This window comes from Pongo abelii, chromosome 13 (genome assembly GCF_028885655.2).
Source record: "Pongo abelii isolate AG06213 chromosome 13, NHGRI_mPonAbe1-v2.0_pri, whole genome shotgun sequence".
NCBI classification, from domain to species: Eukaryota; Metazoa; Chordata; class Mammalia; order Primates; family Hominidae; genus Pongo; species Pongo abelii.
The window spans coordinates 23,536,498-23,562,876 of record NC_071998.2 but is presented as its reverse complement, the minus strand read 5'-3'; the positions used below and the strand labels follow the sequence as shown (position 1 = coordinate 23,562,876).

Below are 26,379 nucleotides of genomic sequence, written 5' to 3'. Positions count from 1 at the left end.
GGTACATGTCACCACACTTGGCAATTTTTTTTTTTTTGAGACAGAGTCTCACTCTGTTGCCCAGGCTGGAGTGCAGTGGCGCGATCTCAGCTCACTGTGAACTCTGCCTCCCAGATTCAAGTGATTCTCCTGCCTCAGCCTCCCAAGTAGCTGGGATTACAGGTGTGTGCCACCAGGCCCAGCTAATTTTTGTATTTTTAAAAGAGATGGAGTTTCACCACATTGGCTAGGCTGGTCTTAAACTCCTGACTTCAAGTGATCTGCCCCCCTCATCCTCCCAAAGTGCTGGGATTACAGGTGTGAGCCGCTGCGCCTCACCACCAGCTAATTTTTTTTTTTTTTTTTTTTTTTTCCGAGACAGAGTCTCCCTCTCTCTCCCAGTCTGGAGTGCGGTGGCGCGATCTCGGCTCACTGCAAGCTCCGCCTCCCGGGTTCACGCCATTCTCCTGCCTCAGCCTCCCAAATAGCTGGGACTACAGGTGACTGTCACCACGTCCAGCTAATTTTTTGTATTTTTAGTAGAGACGGGGTTTCACCATGTTAGCCAGGATGGTCTCGATCTCCTGACTTTGTGACCCACCCGCCTCGGCCTCCCAAAGTGCTGGGATTACAGGCATGAGCCACCATGCCCAGCCTAATTTTTTTTTTTTTTTTAATTTTACAGAGACAGGGTTTCACCATGTTGCCCAGGCTGGTCTTGAACCCCGGGCTCAAGTGATCCTCCTGCTTTGGCCTCCCAAAATGCTGGGATGCTAGGCATGAGTTACCATACTCAGCCTATATTTTTTCTGAAGAAATTGGTTGTACAGGCAAGCAGAGGCCAGACCATGTAGAGTCTTGTTAAAACTTTAAAATTTTATTCTAAGTGCAATAAAGAGTCTTAAAGGATTTTAAGTAAAAGAGTATGTGTATATTTAGCAACTATCCTTCTATTTGTATTTTACCAACAGTATTTTAATAATGAAGTATGGTTGTTGCATTATTAAACAGATGCTTTTATAGTGCCTATCACAGCTAATATAGTGCTAATCACAGCTTTCCTAGTACTGAACTTGGATTATGCTTGCCTGCCAGTATAAAGTACTGAAACTAACTTGTTAATGTCTTATGTAGGCTTTTGTACTCATATTTATAAATAAGATTGGTCAGGCCAGGCATGGTGGCTCATGCCTATAATCCCAACACTTTGGGAGGCTACGGCAGGTGGATTGCTTGAGCTCAGGAGTTCGAGATCAGCTGGGCAACACAGCAAAACCCCATCTCTACAAAAAATACAAAAATTAGCCAGGCCTGGTGGCATGTACCTGTAGTCCCAGCTACTCAAAAGGTTGAGGTGGGAGGATCACTTGAGCTCAGGAGATGGTGGTAGCAGTGAGCCAGGATCATACCACTGCACTCCAGCCTGGGTGATGGAGACAGACCCTGTCTCAAACAGACAGACAAAAACCATTGGTCCATAGCTTATTTGTGTGTTTGTGGGCCAATCTTACTCACTTTGTAATATGACATCTGCATTAGCTTCCATATTAAACTTGTATTCACTTACTGCCAATTTCAAAAAAATAGAATGAAACAATATGGTTTGTTTCCTTGTTTCACTCATTATATTGATATAAAGTTTAATGGTTTGGTAGGATAGCATACTACATGTATATGATCATATTTACTAAGTAACAAGATTTGAAAAGATAGGACATTTAATAAAACCAACACAAAAACCTATTATCTCTAAATATGTTTAAAAATAAAACCCAAAGAATCTACGATCAATATTTATTTAGCACTCAGTTTGCTATAAACCTACCTTTTCTTCTTTCTATTTGAGGAAGAAAAAAGAAAAAGAAGTCTTCCCAGCATTTTTATATCATAGCATTGACAGGTAAGGACTCGGACCTATGAGAGCAAAGGTCCAAAGTTCAAACAGCAGAGAAAGTGCCATGGAAACTGTGGGTATTCAATAAGTATTGACCAGTGGTAATGACAAAAAAAGTAAGGTTATTGTGTTTGGGGATAACGGAAAAATACAAAAGATAAGATGATGCCTCCTTGAGGGAATTACTGTGACAGAAGCATCATTAAGGAAGTCTTAGGTAGACAGTGATTGGATAGGGCTATTACGATGGCTGTAAGTAGCCATGGAACTAGAGAGCATTACAACTAATTGGTCATTTAGTCCATTTTCAAAATAAATATCTCCCACTGAGACCTAATAGACCATGCATTGATCAGCAATCGATAAGGCTGTTAAAGCGATTGGGTTGGTTTTACAGTGGCCTAATAATTTAGTACCAGTAGAAAGACTCAGTGGATTACTCTGAATATCTCTGTGAAACACAATTTTGGTAACCAAAGAAAAAGAAGAACAATACAAGTTTGAAAAAGGGTGAAAGTGTTAACAAATTTGACTTCAGCATTAAAGGATTTATTTCACTAATGTAAGAGCTCAGCTGACTAAGGTGAATTGTTAGCATACCAGATTTTTTTTCTCCCTACCAGTCACTGGGTTTTGAGGCAAGAGAACAAGAGAGAGAGAAAGAATAAATATAATATGAATGTTTAGGGAAGTAGATTCAGAGTAAGAGAAACTGTGTACTCTCAAATCCTAACATCCAATGGATTATCTGGTTTTAGATTACTCACAATTGTTTCACAATTTTAGGAGTACCTAAATGATGATTCTTTCCATCTGTGGAGTTTGCTGTTTCCCTATGAGACTAAAGAATTATTGCAAGGTACCTTCAGCTTGGAATAAGTTTCTTTCAATACCAAACTCTTTCTCCTTGGACTCTTCATAATCACTCTAGCAGGCAGTGAACATTATTTACATGCCTGAGTTATTAGTGTTTTATTTAAACCCTTATATGTTAGATGTGAAATCATATCTCTGGATTTTATTTACCCATTGCAATCTACCCTGTATAAAGTGGTCTGCTCAGAGCCCAATTTTTGCCAATTAAGTATAAGCCCAAGACAGCTGAGAATCAAAATAAGCACGTGGCTGGCAATTGTCAGTCCTGTTGCCCAAAAAGATATTGTCCATCATTAAACCCAAGTCTCAAAGTCAACAGAATGAGAAGTTCACACTGTGAGATGCAAGCAAGAATGGAAATCAACTGTGTGACATCTCATAGTCATATATTCAGTGACTGGTCCTGTTGACAACTACTTAATTATTTATTTGTTTTTTATTTTTATATTCTTTTAGAGGCAGATCCTCCCTCTGTTGACCAGGCTGGAGTGCAGTAGTGCAATCATAGCTCACTGTAATGCAGAACTTCTGGGCTCAAGTGATCCTCCTGCCTCAGCCTCCTGAGTAGTTAAGACTACAGGTACACACCACCATGCTGGGCTAGTTTTAAAATCTTTTCTGGAGAGACAGGATCTCACTATGGTGCCCAGGGTGGTCTCAAACTCTTGGGCTCAAGTGATCCTCCCACTGCAGCCTCCTAAAGCACTGGGATTACAGGCATGAGCCACCACACCTGGCCCCACTTCATTATTTAAATTATTTTTATTCCTTCATTCCTCCTTTTTTTTGCTGAATATGTATAATTAAATTCACACAAAGCATGTTAAGTGAATATATGATGTAGCTCCACTGCAAAAGAAAAATTGTTTTTGTATCCCCTATTGCACTGTCTTTTGAAAAAATGAAGGCCCTGGATATCAATGACTTAATACAGTGTCACATCAGGAATGAATGTCAACACCCAAACCAGAAACTTGATTTTCAGTGTTCTAACAGAAACTTGTATGCCACCACTCAAACAAAAAGCAAAAAAAATGACATACTTGATAATATTAGTTCCAAACATAAAACGAAAACATCATACCTGCAGAATATATTGAGTGAGGTCAACTGCTTCTTTCTTCTCATGCACAAGTAGAGTTTCTTTGTCTTCTACAGTAATAATATTAATTTCTCCACGACGTACCTCCCTCATGCCCAGGGGGCGTTTTCGAACACAAACCCTGATTTTCTCCATCTCAGTCCAAGGATTCTGTTTCTCTGAAGTGTTCTGTCTAATATGTTTATAAACAGGATTTTAATTTTTAATAATAGGACAAGATTACTTAACAGGTCAAAGTATTGGTACCTTTTAGCCGGGCGCGGTGGCTCACGCCTGTAATCCCAGCACTTTGGGAGGCCGAGGCGGGCGGATCACGAGGTCAGGAGATTGAGACCATCCTGGCTAACACGGTGAAACCCCGTCTCTACTAAAAATACAAAAAATTAGCCGGGCGTAGTGGCGTGCACCTGTAGTCCCAGCTACTCGGGAGGCTGAGGCAGGAGAATGGCCTGAACCCAGGAGGCGGAGCTTGCAGTGAGCCGAGATTGCACCACTGCACTCCAGCCTGGGCGACAGAGCCAGACTCCGTCTCAAAAAAAAAAAAAAAGTATTGGTACATTTGGCTGTATATTAGGCATAATATATTTCTTAAAGTTACAAAGTAAAGTGTCAACCCTGAGAAAGTTCTTCTATCTCCATCCCCACCCTGCTCTGCCCTTTTCCCTGCAAAAACACAAATAACAGAACAACAACAAAAAACCAACCAACAAACAAAAAACCCCTAAGAGATCTTATATAGAATACTATTTTATACAATTGTTCATATCAACTCTGATTTCCTTAGCCCTCCAACTGGCTGCTGAAAAAGAATTTTTTTTGAGATAGGATCTCACTCTGTCACCAAGGCTGGAGTACAGTGGCATAACCACGGGTCATTGCAGCCTCAACCTCCAGGGTTCAAGAAATTCTACCTCAGCCTCCCGAGTAGCTAGGACTACAGGCGTACAACACCACAGCTGGCTAATTTTTGTAATTTTTGTAGGGACAGGGTCCCACTATCTTGCCCAGGCTGGTCTTGAAATTATGGCCTCAAGCAATCCTCCCATTTTGGCCTCTCAAAGTGCTGGGATTACAAGCATCAGCCATCATGCCCAGCCTGGAGAATAATTTTTTTACTGGGATCTGAATTGGTTTAAAAAAAAAAAAAACCAGCAAATAATTTTCTAATATAATGAATGCATAAAGCACTACTTTTATGGCATGTTTTAAAGCAAAGTTTATTTTCTTAACCAACATTTAGGGACTTTAAAATGCATCATTTTTGCATGAAACTGCAGGTGGAATACATAAATGAAAGAATAAATGAAATGTATCATTTTGAGGTACTGTGGGAAAATCCTGACAATCATTAAAACTGGATGACGGGCCAGGTGCGGTGGCTCACGCCTGTAATCCTAGCACTTTGAGAGGCTGAGGCAGGCAGATCACTTGAGGTCACGAGTTCAAGACCAGCCTGGCCAATGTGGTGAAACCCCATCTCTACTAAAAATATAAAACTTAGCTGGGTGTGCTCACTTAAACCCAGGAGGTGGAGTTCACAGGTGAGACAGTGCCACTGCATTCCAGCCTGGGCAACAGAGCAAGACTGTCTAAAAAAAAAAGAAAAGAAAAAAGAAAAAGAAATTGGATGATGGACATATTGGGATTCGGTGTTCTATTTTTTCTTCTTTTGCATATGTTTGATTTTTCACAAGAAAAGGGAATTTTTTATTTTGTTTTGTTTTGAGACAGGGTCTTGCTCTATCACTCAGACTGGAGTGCAGTGGTGTGAGCACAGCTCACTGCAGCCTCAACCTCCTGGGCTGAAGCCATCCTCCCACTTCAGCCAATAGTAGCTGGAACTACAGGTGCACACCACCATGCCTGGCTAATTTTTGTATTTTTGTAGAGACAGGGTCTCACCATGTTGCCCAGGCTGGCCTCGAACTCCAGGGCTCAAGCAATCTGCCTGCCTTGGCCTCCTAAAATGCCAGGATTGCAGGCATGAGCCACTGTGCTCATCAAAAATGAAAATTTTTAATGCTTTTTTTTTTTTTTTTTTTTTTTTTTTGAGACAGAGTCTCATTGTGTCACCCAGGCTGGAGTGCAGTGGCGCAATCTTGGCTCACTGCAACCTCTGCCTCCTGGGTTCAAACGATTTTCCTACCTCAGCCTCTAGAATAGCTGGGATTGCAGGTACCTGCCATGACGCCCAGCTAATTTTTGTATTTTTAGTAGAGATTGGGTTTAGCCATGTTGGCCAGGCTGGCCTTGAACTCCTGACCTCAGGTGATCCACCCACCTTGGCCTCCCGAAGTGCTGGGATTAGAGGTGTGAGCCACTGTGCCTGGACTAATGCATCATTTTAATAAGGGTTTTGTGTTAAAATCTTTAGTTGTTGGATATCAATAACCTAATCATATAAAGCTGATCAAAGAGGACAGAAAATGTTTAGTTCTTTTTAAAATTGTCCAGGGCTCTAGGATGACTCATATGAACAAAAGGCCCATAGTTTCAAGTTCAAGGAGCAAAAAGACATGCATGTTTTTTTAAAAAGCTCTAGTTTGGGCAGGGCAGAGTGGCTCTCACCTGTAATCCCAGTGCTCTGGGAAGCTGAGGTGGGAGGATCACTTGAGGCCAGGAGTTCAAGACCAGCCTGGGTAACATAGTGAGATCCCCAACTCTACAAAAAATTGAAAAATTAGCTGGGGACAGTGGTGCATACCTGTAGTCCTAGCTACTTGGGTGGCTGAGGCAGGAAGATCACTTGACCTCAGGAGTCTGAGGTTGCAGTGGACTATGACTGCACCACTGCACTCCAGCCTGGGTGACAGAGCAAGACCCTGTCTCTACAAAACAAACAAACAAACAAATAAACAGAGTCAAATAAATGAAATGGTAATGCTTAAACTAAAATATCCATCCTATCCTTGATGGTGTTAAATAAAGTGGTATTTTTACTTATAAGTAATTCCCATTTAGATTTTTATGTATTGTTCAGTAAAAAAGTAATATTCAAGAAAATAGGTCAGGCACGGTGGCTCACGCCTGTAATCCCAGCATTTTGGGAGGCCAAGGCGGGCGGATCACAAGGTCAGGAGATCAAGAACATCCTGGCTAATATGGTGAAACCCCACCTCTACTAAAAATACAAAAAATTAGCCAGGCATAGTGGCGGACGCCTGTAGTCCCAGCTACTCGGAAGGCTGAGGCAGGAGAATGGCATGAATCCGGGAGGTGGAGCTTGCAGTGAGCAGAGATGCACCACTGCACTCCAGCCTGGGCGACAGTGCGAGACTCCATCTCAAAAAAAAAAAAAAGAAAATATTTACTCCTTCACCGCTGAGGTAACCAATGCAATTGCAACAATCTGCCTTCATAGTCAAGGAACAATCTATTCCTCTCAGAATTAAAAGAAGAAAACAGTATTACATGCTCTGTGATCTCCTAGACCAAACAAAATGTTTTCAGAAATATTACAATAAAAATTCACTTATGTATTTCAAATTATTAAAGATATTTTTACTGTTAAAACTGAGTCTTCTATTTTTATGGAGTAAAATAACTGATTATGAGATCTTCTGAAACCTTAGCCAATGTAAGACCAGATATAAATTCTTTATCTTAAGGTATGAATAACAGTATTTCTAAAAAGAAAATATGGCTCAAGAATGAATTTTATTTTCCCATAACTCACATATAGAATGTTTAAAATAAAACAAGGAGTACTTTTTTTTTTTTTTACAAGAACCTATTGGTAATAATACCATTGTTAGTACTAGGGATTACTTGTTATTTCACCTGTTAGGGACCTTATTTCAAATTCTAACTGGAAGCACTAGGTGAAAATAACTTATTGTCACCCTGACTCTCAGACTCTCATCTCCACCAACAATGTCTTACTGTTTGTAATCACCAAAATTATCTGTTTTTTCCGGGGTTGAAATTGTAGAAAGCACTCAAAATCAGGATCATATTTCAATGTGTGTAGGTGAACTAACTGCTCCAAAGACCTACTTAATTAAACTTCATGCCCTTGTTTTTAACAAAACATCTTTAAGTCTCCTGGTTGGGTTAAGTGAATTTGATAACCTTAAAAAAGTCCTGTGGATTGTGTAATTTTTTTTCTCCATTGTAGAAGGGTTAACTATTTCACTTTCACAGATGTACTAGATGTATCATGTTACGCTATAATAAATAATAGAAACAGATCTGCTACAGATCCTGGCAAGTAGCAGCTGTTTTGATGTACATGAACAATATCATCTTTCTCCCACCTAGAAAGTCCCAATTTCTCTTAATTTTCCCACATCCAGGTATTCCTATTATTGATGCAAAAGCTGTTCATGATAATTTCTGTTATATTCATTAATAAGGAGTAGATGCTGTCCGCTGGACATGAAGGAGAGGCCTGCCCTTGCCTGAGGCTACATTCCCTCAAAAGAAAGAAAGATAAAATTTATTACCTGATACAAGAATGAGGGATTCCATAGTTGTACCCTGAAACATGAGAGAGTCTTTGAATAATGGGAATATCACAATCCCCCAGTATTGGAGAAAAGTAATTTGGTGAAAAGAGTGAAGTGCTGATTTCTGTTTGCACATAGGAATCACCAGCTGTGGCATTCAGAATTCCTGTTTTTGTATGGTACTGGGAATCATCTGGTAGCATGTATTCTAGCACTTTTAGGTAAGTGGGCTTCTGTTCATTTGCAGAGAAATCTGATAAACTGCACATTTCAAACTCATCATTGCTGGCATTTCTGTCTTTATTGTCAGCAGGAGAATCAAAATTCAGTTGTCTGCGAGGGCCAGATCTTAATTCCTGAGACTTGATGCACAGGCTGCTTGTCTGAAGATGACACTCTGGGATACTGACTGCTTTATCTTCTTCTTGCATAATTTTAATAATTTTGATAAGCTGGAAGAGACGTTTGCGGTCGTTCATGTCATGGACTCCTAATTTGGAGTAGTCCTTCATTGTAATCTTGGCTAATTCATCTATTTTCTGAAGGCCAAGGGCAGTGAAATGAGAATAATACTGTGCAAGTTCAGCTTCACAAAGACATTCATATAACCAGGATGCCATTTTGGTGAATAGGTTTCTATAAACTCTGAAGAGAGAAAGAAAAGCCATTCGCTTGAAATAGAGTATATGTAATAAAATTATTTATTTTAAAAATTGAAAACCACAAAACAAACATGCAAAAAATGTTTTATCTGTCAAGTTCTCAATAACATATTTTTCTTCTGAAATTATTGATTAAATAGCATAGTGCATGAACGAAGATGCTTTGTATTGCATATGAAGAATTTGTGGTAACATATAATTTGTTAATTTGCTTAATAAAAAGAGACCTTCCATTTTATATATGACCATTTTATATATATGTATATACACACGTATATATGTATACATATATACATATATATATACACGTATATGTGTATATATATGTGTGTATATATATATACACATACACACACAAATGAACACATACATAACACATAACTTACTTATTTCTAGGGAGTTCCTTCCAACCTTGCAATGTCTACTTAACACATGCCACAACTACTGAAACCTTGTTCCCAACAACTGATTGTAGCAGGACTAATTTTAGATGCTCAACTTAATGTCAAGGCATGCTGCACAACTGTTTCCCATGAATAATGAACAGGGGCTAAGAACTCTTTCAGAATGAAAAGCAGAATTAAATGGCATACCACAGAGGATTATAAACTAATGTAACTCAAAGGAAGATAGCATTTGTATTTGCTGAGTACTGGCAAAAGTTAGTTAAATAGAAGTAAAGACATCATCAATTCAGCATCAGCCAATTCAGGATTTCAGATCATTCCAAAAGGTGGTCATCGATCTCTACCTGTACAGAATATGAATCAAATAATTTGCCCAGGAAATTAATACTAAGGTCAAGATTTTAAATAGTTGTACATTTAAATGTTTTTTAAAAATTTTAACATCGAGATATTTAATTAAATACTAACAAATAATGTGGTAATAACACATAATCCTGGTCTATGATTAAAAGTCAGGATCCTGCGCTCTCTATATCGCTGTTAATCAAGTTCATGAGAATATCCAAAAGTAAATACAGTACATTTTCTTTTTCTAAATGGTTTCATAATTCAGAGTTTTCAAAAATTCAGTTAGGTAACTAGTGGTACAATTTTCCTGTTTTCATTTTAATTTCTATTTCATCTTCTTTCTAGCAGAAATAGAGAAAGAGTTGAGGGCCAAAGAACCTTGAATAATTAGCTTTGGGGGAAATACTACTTAGGCTAAAAGGCTAAATGGGCTGAGTAACACATCCTAAACTAATCCTGGCCTTTTCTATTTGTGGTAGATTTTTTTTTTTGTTTTTTGTTTTTTTTTGAGATGGAGTTTCACTCTGTTGTGCAGGCTGGAGTGCAGTGGTGGTATTTTGGCTCACTGCAACTTCCGCCTCCAGGTTCAAGCAATTCTCCTGTCTCAGCCTCCTGAGTAGCTAGGATTTACAGGTGCGTACCACCACACCCGGCTAATTTTTGTATTTTTAGTAGAGAAGGGGTTTTGCCATGTTGGCCAGACTGGTCTTGAACTCCTGACCTCAGGTGATCCACCCACCTCAGCCTCGCAAAGTGCTGGGATTACAGGCGTGAGCCACCACACTGGCCGGTAGATTTGTTTTGTGAAGGCAGGTTTGTTTTTTAAAGACCAAAAATTTTTTGCAGGTCCTTCCATGAAGAAGTGAAGTCTATTTCTTCCCTCATTTCATCTAGGCTAGCCTTGTGACTTGTTTTGCCCAATACAATATGGTAGAAGTAATGCTATGCGACTTCCATGCCTAGGCCTCAAGGGCCCAGCCAATAGCCATCACCAAAGCCAGACATGTGAAAGAAGTCATCTTAGACTATCCAGGCCCAGTGGCACCACTAGATGACTGCAACCACATGAGTGACCCCAGGTGAGATCAGGAAAAGAACCCAAATATCTGGGCAAAGCCCAGCGCAAATATCTGACTCACAGAACTCTGAGCAAATAAAATGATAATTGTTTTAAGCCACTAAGTTTTGAGGGTAATTTGCTACACAGCAGTAGATAACTGCAATATCTCTCTTTAAATAATAATAATTTTTTAAAACAAGTTTTTTAGAAATTATTATTATTATTATTATTATTATTATTATTTTTAGAGATAGGGTCTTTGGACTCAAACTTGTAGGCACAAGTGATCCTCTCATCTCAGCCTCCCAAGTAACTGGGACTATAGGTGTGAGCCACCAGGCCCAGATTAAAATTATTTTTTATTAAACTCTATTTTCTAGAGCAATTTTAGGTTCACAGCAAAATTGAGTGGAAGGTATAAAAACTTCCCATATATCCCCTGCCTCTCACATGTATAGCTTCCCCCTGTTATCTGTTTTTTTTGTTTTTTTTTTTTTGTTTTTTTTGAGGTATGGTCTTGCTCTGTTGCCCAGGCTGGAGTGCAGTGGTGTGATCATGGCTCACTGCAGCCTCAACCTGCTGGGCTCAAGTGATCCTCCCACCTCAGCCTCCCAACTAGCTGGGACTACAGGTGCGCACCACCACATGTGGCTAATTTTTACATTTTTTTTGTAGAGAAAGGGTCTCCCTATGTTGCTCGGGCTAGTCTCAAACCCCTGGGCTCAAGTGACCCTCCTGCCTCAGCCTCCCAAAGCGCTGGGATTACAGGTATAAGCCACCGAGTCCAGCCTAAATATGCTTCTGCATACCACATTCCATTTTACAATGTTGAGCCCTTCCTCCTTCTTCTGAGATAAACATCAGAATCACTCTAGACACTTGGGTTTTTTTGTTATTGTTGTTTATTGTTTGTTTGTTTTTTGAGACAGTCTCGCTCTGTTGCCCAGGCTGGAGTGCAGTGGTGCAATCTTGGCTCACTGCAACCTCCACCTCCTGAGTTCAAGCAATTCCCATGCCTCAGCCTCCCAAATAGCTGGGAGTACAGGCGCGTGCCACCAGCCCGGCTAATTTTTTTGTATTTTTAGTAGAGAGGAGGTTTCACCATGTTGGCCAGGTTGGTCTCGAACTCCTGACCTCGAGTGATCCACCCACCTCAGACTCCCAAAGTGCTGGGGTTACAGGCATGAGCTACCATGCCCAGCCCAGTTTAGACACTTTAAAATATATAGGTACCTGACCCCCATCCCAGATCTATAGAAAACCAAAAAACAACAAGAAATAACTCCCAGGTTTTAGAAAAGGCAAACATAAGAACTTCAGAAAAGTTCCCTAGGTGATTATGATTGCATGCCACTGATTTATATCTAACAAAATTACAAATGCAAATGCACTGATCCAGCAATTCCACCTCTAGGAACTTATCCTTATCCTTCAGATAATACGTACAAGTACAAAATGACGTAAGTATAATGTTATTCATTATAGCACAGCTTGTAATAGCAAAGTCACGGAATAGAGACTGGTTAAATAAATTATGATAGTCCATTTAATGAAATAATGCTATGAGAATTACAAAGAGTAAGTAAACTGTAAAATGTTATTTAAAAAAGAAAGCTATCCAATACATTGTTAATAAAGCAAGGTACAGAACAGTTTGTAAAAGAGAGAGAGAAATGATCTATAAGAAATCTATATATTTGCTTATCAGACAAAAAATGTCACTTGCAGGATGCACAATAATAGTGGTCTTGAGGGGGTGAGGGCAAGTAGGTGGTAGAGGGTGATTATGGGAAGGAAACTACTGTATACTTTTAAATGCTGGTAGTTATTATTACCTTTCCTATTGTCATTTCTATTTCACTGGTGTCTCTATCACCCAGGGCAAGACCTAAAACAGTTTATTTTTTAAATTTTGAAACTATGTGACTGTATTATTTATTTTAAACATATATTTCTAAATAAAAAATTATATTATATATATTTCTAATTTCACCTCCCTTCCTCCCTTTCAGCCTCTCCAAATTGACCTGATACAATTGTTTCTTAAGATCTTGGTGGCTTTCTAGCCTTTTAAAAAATTGTATATAACACTGTACTCATAACTATATTGCAATCTACGTTTTAATTTAACATAAACATTTTCATATGCTATATGTTACAGCCATAAAGAACAATCCATACTATCATAAATATTTGACTAGATTAATTACCTCAGGGAAATGTGACTTCTCTCTAAACTCCTGCAGAGTTTTGGTGATAAAACTGATAGGGCATTTATGACATACATACTCATTTTTAAAAAAATGTATTGCCAGTCTTGTTCCAGAGATAATATAAGATGGTTCTGCCTTGTACTACTGTGTGAATTATTAAAGACAAAAGCAATATGATCCTACTCAGTCAAGCATTGTGCTAGATAGGTGTGCAACAAATATTTTAAGTGAATAGTATCCGCTTAGATTCTGTTAATTTAAAGTATTTAGAAATGGGCCGGGCACAGTGGCTCATGCCTGTAATCCCAGCACTTTGGGAGGCCAAGGCCAGTGGATCACTTGAGGTCAGGAGTTTGAGAACAGCCTGGCCAACATGGCAAAATCCTGTCTCTACTAAAAACGCAAAAATTAGTCAGGCATGGTGGTGCACGCCTGTAATCCCAGCTACTCAGGAGGCTGAGGCAGGAGAATCACTTGAACCCAGGAGGCAGAGGGTGCAGTGAGATGAGATTGTGCCATTGCACTCCAACCTGGGTGACAGAGCAAGACTCCGTCCCAAAAAAAAAAAAAAAAAAAATTTTAGAAATGTTTCCATTATTGGCCGGGCATGAGGGCTCATGTATGTAATCCCAGCACTTTGGGAGGCCAAGGTGGGTGGATCACGAGGTCAGGAGATTGAGATCATCCTGGCCAACATGGTGAAACCCCGTCTCTACTAAAAATACAAAAATTAGCTGGGTGTGGTGGCATGTGCCTGTAATCCCAGTACTCAGGAGGCTGAGTTTCACTTGAACCTGGGAGGTGGAGGGTGCAGTAAGCCGAGATTGCGCCACTGCACTCCAGTCTGGCAATAGAGCGAGACTCTGTATTAAAAAAAAAAAAAGTTCCATTATCTCTACTGTTTTGCCCAAGGCAACGAAGTGATTAAAAGATTCCATGACACCTGCTTATGTGGCCATAGAGCCATTTTCTCTGAGTTTCTTAATTCTTTACGAGTCCCATCACCCAAAGTAACGGCAACATCCTCAGGGCCCTTACGACTTCAAGAAACCGAATATCCACAATGTTGTTACCAACTTCACTTCATATGGTTTAAAAAAGCATTTTATGTAAAAGGCTAATTCCATTACGTCAGCAGATAGTCCACATCCATACTACTTTGATGATCTGATTAAACTAAAATGTACTGAGTTCTGTTTTATGCCAAGCACTATGTTAGATGCTTTATGTAAAAAATGTTATTTATTGTTAAGTCAGAATTCCGTTTTTAAAAACTCTGTTGAAGCAAACTCCTAAAGTAAAAAGAGTGCTTACTGGCTGGGCGCGGTGGCTCATGCCTGTAATCCCAGCACTTTGGGAGGCTGAGGCGAGTGGATCACAAGGTCAGGAGTTCGAGACCACCCTGGCCAGCATGGTGAAACCCCCGTCTCTATTAAAAATACAAAAATTGGCCGGGCGGCTGAGCACAGTGGCTCACGCTTGTAATCCCAGCACTTTGGGAGGCTGAGGCGGGTGGATCATCTGAGGTCAGGAGTTCAAGACCAGCCTGGCCAAAATAGTGAAATGCCGTCTCTGCTAAAAATATAAAACAATTAGCTGGGCGTGGTTGGCAGGCACCCATAATCCCAGCTACTCGGGAGGATGAGGCAGGAGAATCACTTGAACCTGGGAAGCGGAGGTTGTGGTGAGCCGAGATCGCGCCATTGCACTCCAGCCTGGGCAACAAGAGTGAAACTGTCTCAAAAAAAGAAAAAAAAATTGGCCAGGCATGGTGGCACGCACCTGTAATCCCAGCTACTCTGGAGGCTGAGGTAGGAGAACCACTTGACCCCGGGAGGCGGACGTTGCAGTGAGCCAAGATCACGCCACTGCACTCCAGCCTGGGCAAAAGAAGGAGACTCTGTCTTTAAAAAAAAAAAAAAAAAAAAGTGCTTATTTACTGGTTGTTGTTTTTAGATTGACAATTTCGATGTAAGTTACAGTAGTACCTGTCCTCCAGTTCAGCTTTCTGCCATTTCAGTTACCGTTAGTCAACCAGTCCAAAAATATTAAGTGAAAAATTCCAGAAAGGAACAATTTGTAAGATTTAAATTGTGCACCATTCTGAGTAGCACGATTAAAATCTCTCACAATACCGGCTCCCCCTTACTGGAATGTCAATCATCCCACTGTCCAGCCTATCCACACTGCATAAACTACCCACTCATTAGTCACTTAGTAGCCATTTTGGTTACCAGATCAACTGTGGGGTATTGCAATGCTTGTGTTCACGTAACCTTATTTTACTTAAATAACGGCCCCAAAGCAAAAGAGCAGTAATGTTGGCAATTCAGATATGCCAAAGAGAAGCCATAGTGCTTCCTTTAAGTGAAAGAATGAAAGTTCTAGACTTAGGAAAAAGCATAACCTATAATAGGGGTTGGTACTATCCATGGTTTCAGGCATCCACCGGGGGTCTTGGAATATATCCTCCTCGAATAAGGGGGCATACTACCATACCCTTAAAATCTTAATTTTTTAATTCAAATTGTCTTATTAGATTTATTTTTCAGTAGTTAGGGGAGCATGGGAGCAAAGAATTGCTTTAAGAATCCTTTCCTCAACATGTAGAAGCCTGATTAGAAAATTAGGGAGGAGAACAAACAAGTCTAAAGCTGGTGGTTTAACAAGATAAATACATGAATAATGCAGCCTGGGCAACATAGTGAGACCCTGCCCCTAAAAAAAAGACATGAATAATGAACATATAGGTAACCCTCAGCTATAAGTTGTAAAAGTTACATAGAAATAGGCTATAGAAGAGTAGAATCGTGTCGCGGCTCGAGAGCGAGACTCCCGTCTTGGAGCCAGCCCAGCCCAACCCAGCCCAACCCAGCTTGACCCAGCCCTGACAGGTCCATCGTGGTGCACGCAAACCACCTCCCAGCCACGCGCTCCCTCCTGCTCCTCAGCGCCTTCTGCCTCCTGGCGGTGGCCTTGGCGACCGAGGTGAAGAAACCTGCAGCCACAGCAGCTCCTGGCACCGCAGAGAAGCTGAGCCTCAAGGCAGCCACGCTGGCCGAACACAGCGCCAGCCTGGCCTTCAGCCTGTACCAGGACATGGCCAAGGACCAGGTGGTGGAGAACATCCTGGTGTCGCCCGTGGTGGTAGCCTCGTCGCTGGGGCTCGTGTCGCTGGGCGGCCAGGCGACCACGGCGTCGCAGGCCAAGGCAGTGCTGAGCGCCAAGCAGCTGCGCGACTAGGAGGTGCACGCCGCCGTGGGCGAGCCGTTGCGCTCACTCAGCAACTCCACCGCGCGCAACGTGACCTGGAAGCTGGGCAGCCGCCTGTAGGGACCCAGCTCAGTGAGTTTCGCTGATGACTTCGTGCGCAGCAGCAAGCGGCACTACAACTGCGAGCACTCCAAGATCAATTTCCATGACAAGCGCAGCGCGCTGCAGTCCATCCACGAGTGGGCCGCACAGACCACCAACGGCAAGCTGCCCGAGGTCACCAAGGACATGGAGTGCATGGATGGCGTCCTGCTTGTCAACGCCATGTTCTTCAAGCCACACTGGAATGAGAAATTCCACCACAAGATGGTGGAAAACCATGGCTTCATGGTGACTCGGTTCTATACCGTGGGTGTCATGATGATGCACCAGACAGGCCTCTACAACTACTTTGACAACAAGAAGGAAAAGCTGCAAATCGTGGAGATGCCCCTGGTCCACAAGCTCTCCAGCCTCATCATCCTCATGCCCTACCACGTGGACCCCTCCAGGCCTTAAAAAGCTGCTAACCAAAGAGCAGCTGAAGATCTGGATGGGGAAGAAGCAGAAGGCTGTCGCCACCTCCTTGCCCAAGGGTGTGGTGGAGGTTCCCATGACCTGCAGAAACTCCTGGCTGGGCTTGGCCTGACTGAGGCCATTGACAAGAACAAGGCAAACTTGTCACGCATGCCACGCAAGAAGGACCTATACCTGACCAGCGTGTTCCATGCCACCGCCTTTGAGTTGGACACAGACGGCAACTCCTTTGACCAGGACATCTATGGGAGCGAGGAGCTGCGAAGCCCCAAGCTGTTCTACTCCGACCACCCCTTCATCTTCCTGGTGTGGGACACCCAGAGCGGCTCCCTGCTGTTCACTGGGCGCCTGGTGCGGCCTAAGGTTGACAAGATGCAAGATGAGTTTTAGGGCCTCAGGGTGCACACAGGATGGCAGGAGGCAGCCAAAGGCTTCTAAGACACATGGGTGCTATTGGGATTCGGGGGAGGTGAGGTACCAGCTTGGATACTCCATGGGGTGGAGGTGGACAAACAAACCAGGGTTCCCGTGTGCTTGAACAGACCTTCCCAGCTAGAATTTACTCCACTTGGACGTGGGCCCCAGATACCATGATGCTGAGCCCAGAAACTCCACATCCTGTGGTACCTGGGCCATAGTCATCCTGCCTGCCCTCAAAATCCCAGATCAAGCCTGCCTCAATCAGTGTTCATATTTATAGCCAAGTACCTTCTCACCTGTGAGACCAAATTGAGCTAGGGGGGTCAGCCAGCCCTCTTCTCCTGACACTAAAACACCTCAGCCACCTCCCCAGCTCTATCCCAGTCTCTCCCAACTACAAAACTAGGTGCTGCAGCCCCTGGGACCAGGCATCCCCAGAATGACCTGGCCCCATTGAGGCAGATCGAGAAAGAGCTCACAGGACAGGCTTCTGGGCAGACTCTGGTCAAGAATGGTGTCATGGGGATGAACTTTTTGTTTCTTTTTTGGTTCTTCAAAGATGGGGAGGGAAGGGGTAACATGAGCCTTTGTTGCTATCAAACCAAGAACTTATTTATACAGTTTTTTTTTTTTCAATAAAATGTTCCAACCAAAAAAAAAAAAAAAGAAAGAAAAAGAAAAGAAATAGGCTATAACCAGCCAGGCACGGTGGCTCGTGCCTGTAATCCCAGCACTTTGGGAAGCAGAGGCAAGCGGATCACCTGAGGTCAGGAGTTCGAGACCAGCCTGGCCAACACGGCGAAACCCCGTCTCTACTAAAAATACAAAAATTAGCTGGGCATGGTGGCAGGCACCTGTAATCCCAGCTACTCGGGAGGCCGAGGCAGGAGAATCTCTTGAACCCAGGAGGCGGAGGTTGCAGTGAGCCAAGATTGTGCCACTGCACTCCAGCCTGGGCGACAAGAATCAAACTCCTTCTCAAAAAAAAAAAAAAAAAAGGAAAAAAAGAAAAAGGCTATAACCTACAAACAGCTACAGATCTCCCTTGGAAGGAGGGGAGAGGGGAGGACCTAAACTAATTTTTCTCTTTCCACAAATTTAAGTATGTTTGAATTCAAGTTGCCAAAATGTTACTGAAATGACCTTTATTTTACCTGTACCCCAGGATTTTTGCTCTAGATCTCTTTAGACAGGATTACCAGGATAATGACCCTTCTCCATGTACTTAGCTATATCTGCATTGTTCAAATGTGTACTTTTATTTTTATTCACTGTTTTCTTTGTAGCTACATATTTTATTGTAAGACCTCCCTCCATCCTTCTTAGAGATTAACATAATTATTGACATGTCACTAGATTTAGAAGGTAACTAACACTAAAGCATTGGTATAACACATCAGAGACATCCAATAAACATAGGCCCTTAAACTACCACTGCCACCAAACATATTCTTATTCTGTAGGGAGGGAGATGGAATTGAACAGGGAGCAAAATACCTACATGGTTTATTTTTTCTATTTCAAGATGTTAAATAAGATTTTTATTTCAAATATCTGTCAGTAGACTACCAAAGTGTTTGTGCAGTAGTAACTAGTATAGCAGATTACTAGATTAGGAGGCAAAAAAAAACGAGGACTCAGGCTCTGCTAAGAACCAGGTGTGATACATGGTCAAATTACTTAACATCTATAAGTCTCTGCTTCTTCAAGTTTAAAATTGAAATAATTTATACAGGCATTGACAGTAAAATTAGATATGTTAAAGTACTCTCTACAAGTGTACTGATTACACATTTGCAGGAGACAGGTTCCGTAACGCACCCACTAAGTGTCTGGAACAAAACAGGCACAGTGATCTACCGATAGCATTAAAAAAAAAAAAGCTATACATACATACATACCTTTTTTTTTTTTAGAGAAGGGGTCTCACTCTGTCGCCCAGGCTGGAGTATAGTGGTGTAATCACGGCTCACTGTAGTCACAAACTCCTGGGCTCAACCAATCCTCCTGCTTCAGTCTCCCAAGTAGCTGGGACTACAGGTGCATGCCACCAAACCTGACTAATTTTTTTATTTTTTGTAGAGATGAGGTCTCCCTATGTTGCCCAGGCTGGTCTGGAACTCCTGGGCTCAAGCGATCCTCTGGCCTCAGCCCCCAAAGTGTTGGGATTACAGGCATGAGCCACTGTGCCTGTCCTACATTATATTTTTGTAAGATTTTTTTAAAAGGAGTCCTACAGCTAGCCAGGTCAACAGAGATTAATCTGTAGCTGATCTAGCCTATAATATTTGGTCCATGAAGGATTATCTTCATATTTTGCAGTCTGGCTTGCAAAGTGTTTAAATTTTTTTTAATTTGTTGTACTGTTTAAAAAATTAGGAGCAATTAAAAATACCCAGTTCCTGCTTTTCCTGAAAATTAAAAGATGTAGTTACATCAGGACTGCAATTAGATAAGGAAGTAGTAGACCAAAACAGAGTAGTGGCTGTCCCCTTTAGAAGGGCATATACTCTTCTAATACACCCCATGGTCCTACCTGCTCCTAGTCCCTTTATAGCAACCAACTTTATTCATTTACATTAAGAAACACAGTACCCAGTGGTAGTCACTCCCCATTTCCCCCCAACCCATCTAGCCCTAGACAAACACTAATAATGATCACTTTTTTTTTTTAAGAGACGAGGTCTCAATGTTGCCCAGGCTGGTCTCAAACTCGAGTTCAAGTAATCCTCTTGCCTTGGCCTCCTAAAGTGCTAGGACAGGCATGAGCCACTGCACTCAGCCTAATAATAATCACTTTTAAAGAAGTTACTAACAAAGTCACTGGGCCCGCTGGACTATTAGAAACTGATACAAGGCCAGGCACTGTGGCTCATGCCTATAATCACAGCACTTGGGGAGGCCAAGGTGGTTGGATCCCTTAAGCCCAGGAGTTTGAGACCAGCCTGGGCGACATGGTGAAACTCTGTCTCTACAAAAAATACAAAAATTAGCTGGGTGTGGTGATGTATGCCTTTAGTCGCAGCTACTTGGGAGGCTGATACTGCGGGGCACTGCTTGAGCCTGGGGGGCGGAGGTTGCAGTGAGCCAAGATTGCGCCACTGCACTCCAGCCTGGGCAACAGAGTGAGACTCCGTCTCCAAAAAACAAATTAAAGAAACTGATACAAAAGAAAATCAGCATTTTCAATCGATTTTATTATTAAAACATTTCTGTACCCCATATTAGGCATAAGGTCACTAAGAACACAATAAATTCAGTATTATCAGTGAGAGATTAAAGGGTGAAAAATATAGTATACACTTTTCCCCCCACAAGGGAACTTATTTCAAACTCTAGGGATTCTTCTATCTATAGACTACTGATCTCAACAGAAGACAGATGATACTAGACAACTGCTTAAAACAGCTGCTGCAAAGGAATTAGAATATATGATACTTAATAGAATTCTTAAGGCAAGATGTGGATTTGGGGATATAAATCATGTAAATTATATCCATTTTTAAAAAGTAGTTTTCAAGAAATTGTTTCTGTTTTTAACAGAAAAAAAATAGTTTCAAGTTTGTTTATGGTTAAGTAGCTAATGCTCTACAATTACAATTCCCTTCAAGGGCCCCACAATGAGTTTACTACGTTTTTACATTTGGTGAAAAGCATGAGCAATCACCTAAAAATAAACATAACAAAATTTTAGAACCTAGTTATCTTAAACCAGTGCAAGTATTACTTTCTCTAAATATAGACATTTAATTCTGAAAGACTTCTCAGTAACAGGTGGTAACCAATGTTGGATTTAAATTCAGTGCTTTATTTTTAAAATCTTGGTCTGACAAACTGCAGGAAGTTGTCATTTGCAGATTTTTGCCACACTGCAGTCATAAAATACTTTCAACAAAATACATTTCACATGTTCAATCAGAAAAATAACTGTTACAATCAGTTTTCATAAATTACCAAGATGACATTCTTTCAGTCCCTTTGGGAACTGTTGCCACCATGGGACCAGGAATTATTTCCAAAGGAGTGACATCGAGAAAGCAAACAATGACTAAAACAATAATTTCATTCACTGTAATCAAAATTATTAACATGTAATTAATTGTGCTACCTGAATAATCTTCCAAGACTTCTTGTGATAGATGGCAATTAGTATCATCTCCCTTTTTACAAATAAAGAAACTGAGGCACAGATAATTTAATTTATTCAAAACCATGATATAAATTTGTTTTAGAAAGTGATCAGATAGCCATATATTGGCTACATAATTCTATACCACTAGTTTTAACTAATCAAATCTCACATAAGCAAGTGGCTAATTTAAAAGACTGTAATAGACACAGTACCAGCCCTCATTGCTGGTGAAATCTCAACTAGTCTCTTTAGTCTGGATGTTGTGCAATATTATTAAGTGGGTTACTTCCAGAATCCCAATGTAACTTTAGTTCACCTCATAGTAAAACAGACAATCTCATGGCTATGTGTTGCAGCAAAAACAGCAGGTATCACTATAAAAATGTCTCCACAGTTGAGCATCTGAACTTGTCAATAACAGAATTCATTATACCTCCTGACAAAATCTGCCCCTCCACTTCTCTCTTCTTTGGAAGGGGGTGAAAATACCATTCATGCAGTCACTCAGAACTAAACGAGAAAGCATCCTAGAGGCCTTCTTCTCCCTTAATCCCAAAACTAATCAATAGATCCAGCCAATTTAATCTCCCACATACTTGCTAAATTTCTCCTCTCCTATCCTCATTTCTACCACCACTGCTCTGGTGATTCAGCCCCATATCTTCCACCTATTCATTACACATCTCATACCTGTTCTCCTGGCCTCCAGTTATGCCCCTCCTCAAACCATCTTCCAGATTGTAGCGCCAGATCACTCTTTTGAAAGCAGTTAAAACAATGCTGCTCCCTTATTAAAAACCCTTCAATGGCATCTTATCATCTACACACAGTACAAAGTCCAAACTCCTAAGCATGACCCACAAATCCTTCTATAATCTAGCCCGTTCCTCGCTCTACGGTTTAGTCAACTTCTTAGACCGTTTTATTTCTCTGTGCATTCATTCACGTTGTGCTCTTAAGTGGCCTCCTACACTATCATTAAACTTCCCTTTACCTGTCTACCTCTTACTGATTATAACAACAAATGAGGTCTTTTCTGGTCTCCCCCAATGTGATCAGATGTCCCTTCCGTGTCTGCATCATACCTTTTGCATATCTCTATTATTACAGTTAATTATATTACTAATTATTACATGGTAATTATTTGACTATGTCTATTTCCCCTAATAGAGTATAATTTCTTTGTGGTCAAGGAATGTGTCTTGCCCAGGCAGAGTGGCTCACACCTGTAATCCCGGCACTTTGGGAGGCTGAGGCAGAAAGATCACTTGAGCCCAGGAGTTTAAGACCAGCCTGGGCAACATATGGAGAACCCATCTCTATAAATAAGTAAATAAATAAAAATTAATTGGGCATGGTGGCACACACCTGTGGTCCCAGCTACTTGGGAGGCTGAGATGGGAGGATCACTTGAGCCCAGGAGGTTGAGGCTGCAGTGAACCATGATGACACCACTGCACTCCAGCCTGAGCAATAGGGTGAGACTTCGTCTCAAAAAAAAAAAAAAAAAAAAAAGGCAATATGTCTTATTAGTCTTTTTATACCCAGGTTCTAAAACAGTGCCTGGGGCCGGGCACGGTGGCTCATGCCTGTAATCCCAGAACTTTGGGAGGCTAAGGTGGGTGGGTCACTTGAGGCCAAAAGTTCGAGACCAGCCTGGTCAACATGGTGAAACCCCATCTCCACAAAAAATACAGAAATTAGCTGGGAATGTTGGCACACACTTTGTAATCCCAGCTACTGAGGAGGCTGACATGAAAATCGCTGGAACCTCAGAGGAAGAGGTTGCGGTGAGCCAAGATTGCACCACTGCACTCCAGCCTGGGCAACAGAGCGAGACTATCTCAGAAAAAAATAAAAATAAATAAATAAATAAATAAATAAATAAATAAGTGACTGGAAATAATAAATATTCAATAATTGTTTAATGAATAAATATCCCTACACTATATTAAAACTCTATAAAAGCATTTGATATCATTTGTGGTAACGGGTGGTAGAAACTATTTATCAGGGTAATTTGATTACTCAGGAAAATTGTGACAGAGATGCTGGTGCCCTGAGTCACTGCTCCTGGACACCAAAATTATGCAAGTTTGTGTTACTCAAATGAATTGATATGGACACAGATATGGTCATAGTTCCAAGAGGAACCTTTATCCAATCTTCAAGAAATATTTTTTGAGAGACTTGTATGAGATAGGCCCTGTTTTATGCACCGGGAATATAAGTGAACAAAACAGACAAGGTCAGCCAGGCGCAGTGGCTCATGCCTGTCATCCCAACACTTTAGGAGGCCGAGGGAGGATTGCTTGAGCCCAGGAGTTTGAGACGAGCCTGGACAACATAGTGAGACCTTGTCTCTACAAATAAACAAAATTAGCTGGGCATGGTGGTACATGCCTGTGGTCCCAGCTACTTTGGGGGCTGAGGTGGGAGGATTGCTTGGGCCTGGGAGTCAGAGGCTGCAGTGAGCCATGATCACGCCACTGCAGTTCAGTGTGGACAACAGGGTGACAGAGTAAGAGCCTGTCTCAAGAAAACCCCCCCAAAAAACAGATAAGGTCACTGCCCTCATGACACTATTATTTTAATGGGAAGAGATAATTAATAATCAATAAGCAGTAGTTTTAGATGATGATAATCACTACAGAAGAATAAAGCCAGGTGCAGGGCTTACTTTACATTGGATGATCAGAGAAGGCTTCATTCAGAAGGGAATATTTGAGGTGAAACCTGAAATAACATGGAGTCACTTATGTAAAAATCAGGAGGAAGAGGGTTCCACGTGAGCACATTAGCCCAAAGGTGGAAATGAGCATGGCATAATCAAGCCATCAAACACGGACAGGTTGGCTGGCATAGTAGGTGAGAAGGAGAATAGTATGAGAAGAGGAGAGAAAGGTAGGGGCCAGATTATGTAGGGTGTACTGGGTCACATAAAATTGTCTGAATTTTACTTTTAAGTGAAGTAGGAAGTCATTAGAGGATCTTAAGTGGAGAAAGTATACACTATGATACATGTCTTTAAAGTTCACTCTCCCAGTTCTGTGAGGAATGGATCACAGCAGGTGGGCAAAAGTGGAAATAGGGAGATCATTTAGGAAGCTACTGCATTGAACTGACAAAAAAAATGCTGACTTGGAAAAAATGTTTCCTTTCATGAGCGTTAATTAGAATAATGTAAATTAACTGCTAAATTCAGTGTCTGATATATAAACACTCAACAATATATTATACTATTATTATTAGTTTATACCTACAGAAAACTCTTCTTATTCAACACGATATGAACATCAAAACCCTTGAGACAGTAACTTGGGAGGTATACAATGACCATACACTCAAGGTTTAAGAAGTGGAACGCTATTATTTATTTAACAAAATGTGTTGAGGATCTACACTGTGCAAATTATAAACTAGTTTGCTGAGCCAGCATAGGGAAACTGGATTAATAGATCAGGCATCATAGAATACTAGATCTGGAAGGGATCTAGAAGAGTTCAGCCCCTCACTTTACAAACGACAAAAGAGCAGCCCAGAGAAAGAAACTGTGGTTCTCCCTAAACTAAAAACTGAGAGGATCATACCTTAGGTTGCCCCAAGGACACACTCTGAATAACTAAAGATTTTCGTTAACAATATAAAACCACAAATTTTAAATAAAATGCTATCTTAGCAGTACATTAATGTGCTATACTAAGAAAAATGTAATATGTATATAAAGCCCTGGATACAGTGCTTTGTATGGGATGAACACTCAATAAATGGTAACTACTACTTTCAGCAGCTAAAAAAAGTCTGTATGGTCTTCGGAAGGCTGAGTGTGTGTGGTCTACCTGACATCAACTACTTGACTTGATAGTAGACCCACAGGAATTTTAATCTAATTCAATTCTTTGATTTTCCAGATGGAAAAAATGAGGTCTAAAGGGGCTAGATTCAGGCGTTCAAGGCTGTGGTGAGCTATTATTATGCTAGTGCACTACAGCCTGGGTGACAGAACAAGACCTTTTCTCTAATAAAAATAAAAATAAAAATAATAATAATAATAAAGGGACTAAATAACTTGCAAAGCCACCCACAGTGAATTAGAGACAGAGACAGAGCCAAAGCCAAACCCACATGTAGTGGGTTTCCACTACATGTCACAGTTATAAGGTAGTGTTTCAAACTTTTATAAAAGGGTAACAAGAACATAGCTGCTGTACTGAACTTTTTCACTCCTTTTATTAAGGCCACCAGTGAGCTATGAATTTGATATAAGGAAGAATCACAGCAACAATGAGGCTGTGAATATATAATCCATGAGTTAACAACGAAACAGTCTTAGGAACGCAATTCTATCATAGACACCTGATGAGTAGATGGGAGTTCACCTGAGCAGCTGTTATATGCACTTCAATAGAGAGACTACAAAGCCTCTCTACTTGTAGAATACAAATACAAAGAAGATGCTTTAAAACATTTTCCAAAGCACACTTAAAATGTGACAATAGCTGCCGGTCACTAAGAAGCTAAAGGGAGATAAATTATCTTGGCATACAGCAACAGAATGGTTTTGTTTAAGCAAAGACTAAAAGGAGTCTAATAAAATTGTTGGGAGACCAAGGCTAAAAGCCACAAATGCAGGAAGAGTTGTAGCAAGCAATCCAAAAAAGTTCAGCCTTTCACAAAGACTAGAAAGGCCAGCTGTGGACTGTGTGTGGACTTTTAGGTCCTTTTGCATTGAAGATTAGGGTGGCCTCCCCCTAGCCTCGAAATAAAAAATCGTCTCTGAAGCGGAGAGACAACGAGGCAGGGCATGAAGAGGACTCCAATCTATTTCTTGTAAATTAAATTCAACTCAACAAATATTTCCTGAAAATCTACTATGTGCAAGACATTGTGAACGATGCTTGCCTTACCTCAAAGGCTTCAAAATTTTATGGGAAAAGGGAAGCGAATGGGCTTCCCGGAAGTAAACAACCCAAAGCCGAATAGAAGTGCCCTAAAAGAGGTGCCGGTCAGGGTTATCGGTTCAAAAGCAAGAGGACTTTGGGACTCAAG

General features: G+C 41.0%; 1 protein-coding gene and 1 pseudogene across 3 annotated transcripts in view; one reads left to right on the top strand and one right to left on the bottom strand.

The window, feature by feature from the left end:
* KIF24 (kinesin family member 24) overlaps nt 1-26,379 on the bottom strand; it is a 91,875-nt gene that overhangs the window by 65,065 nt on the left and 431 nt on the right. For all 3 annotated transcript variants that reach the window (XM_054521020.2, XM_024251975.3, XM_024251976.3), the window contains exons 2-3: nt 8,297-8,944; nt 3,834-4,023 (exon numbers count right to left, since the gene is read on the bottom strand). In XM_054521020.2, coding sequence (XP_054376995.2) covers nt 3,834-4,023; nt 8,297-8,944 — 838 coding nt within the window. The remainder of the gene's footprint in view (nt 1-3,833; nt 4,024-8,296; nt 8,945-26,379) is intronic.
* Nucleotides 12,232-17,843, top strand: LOC103891433 (serpin H1-like; annotated as a pseudogene).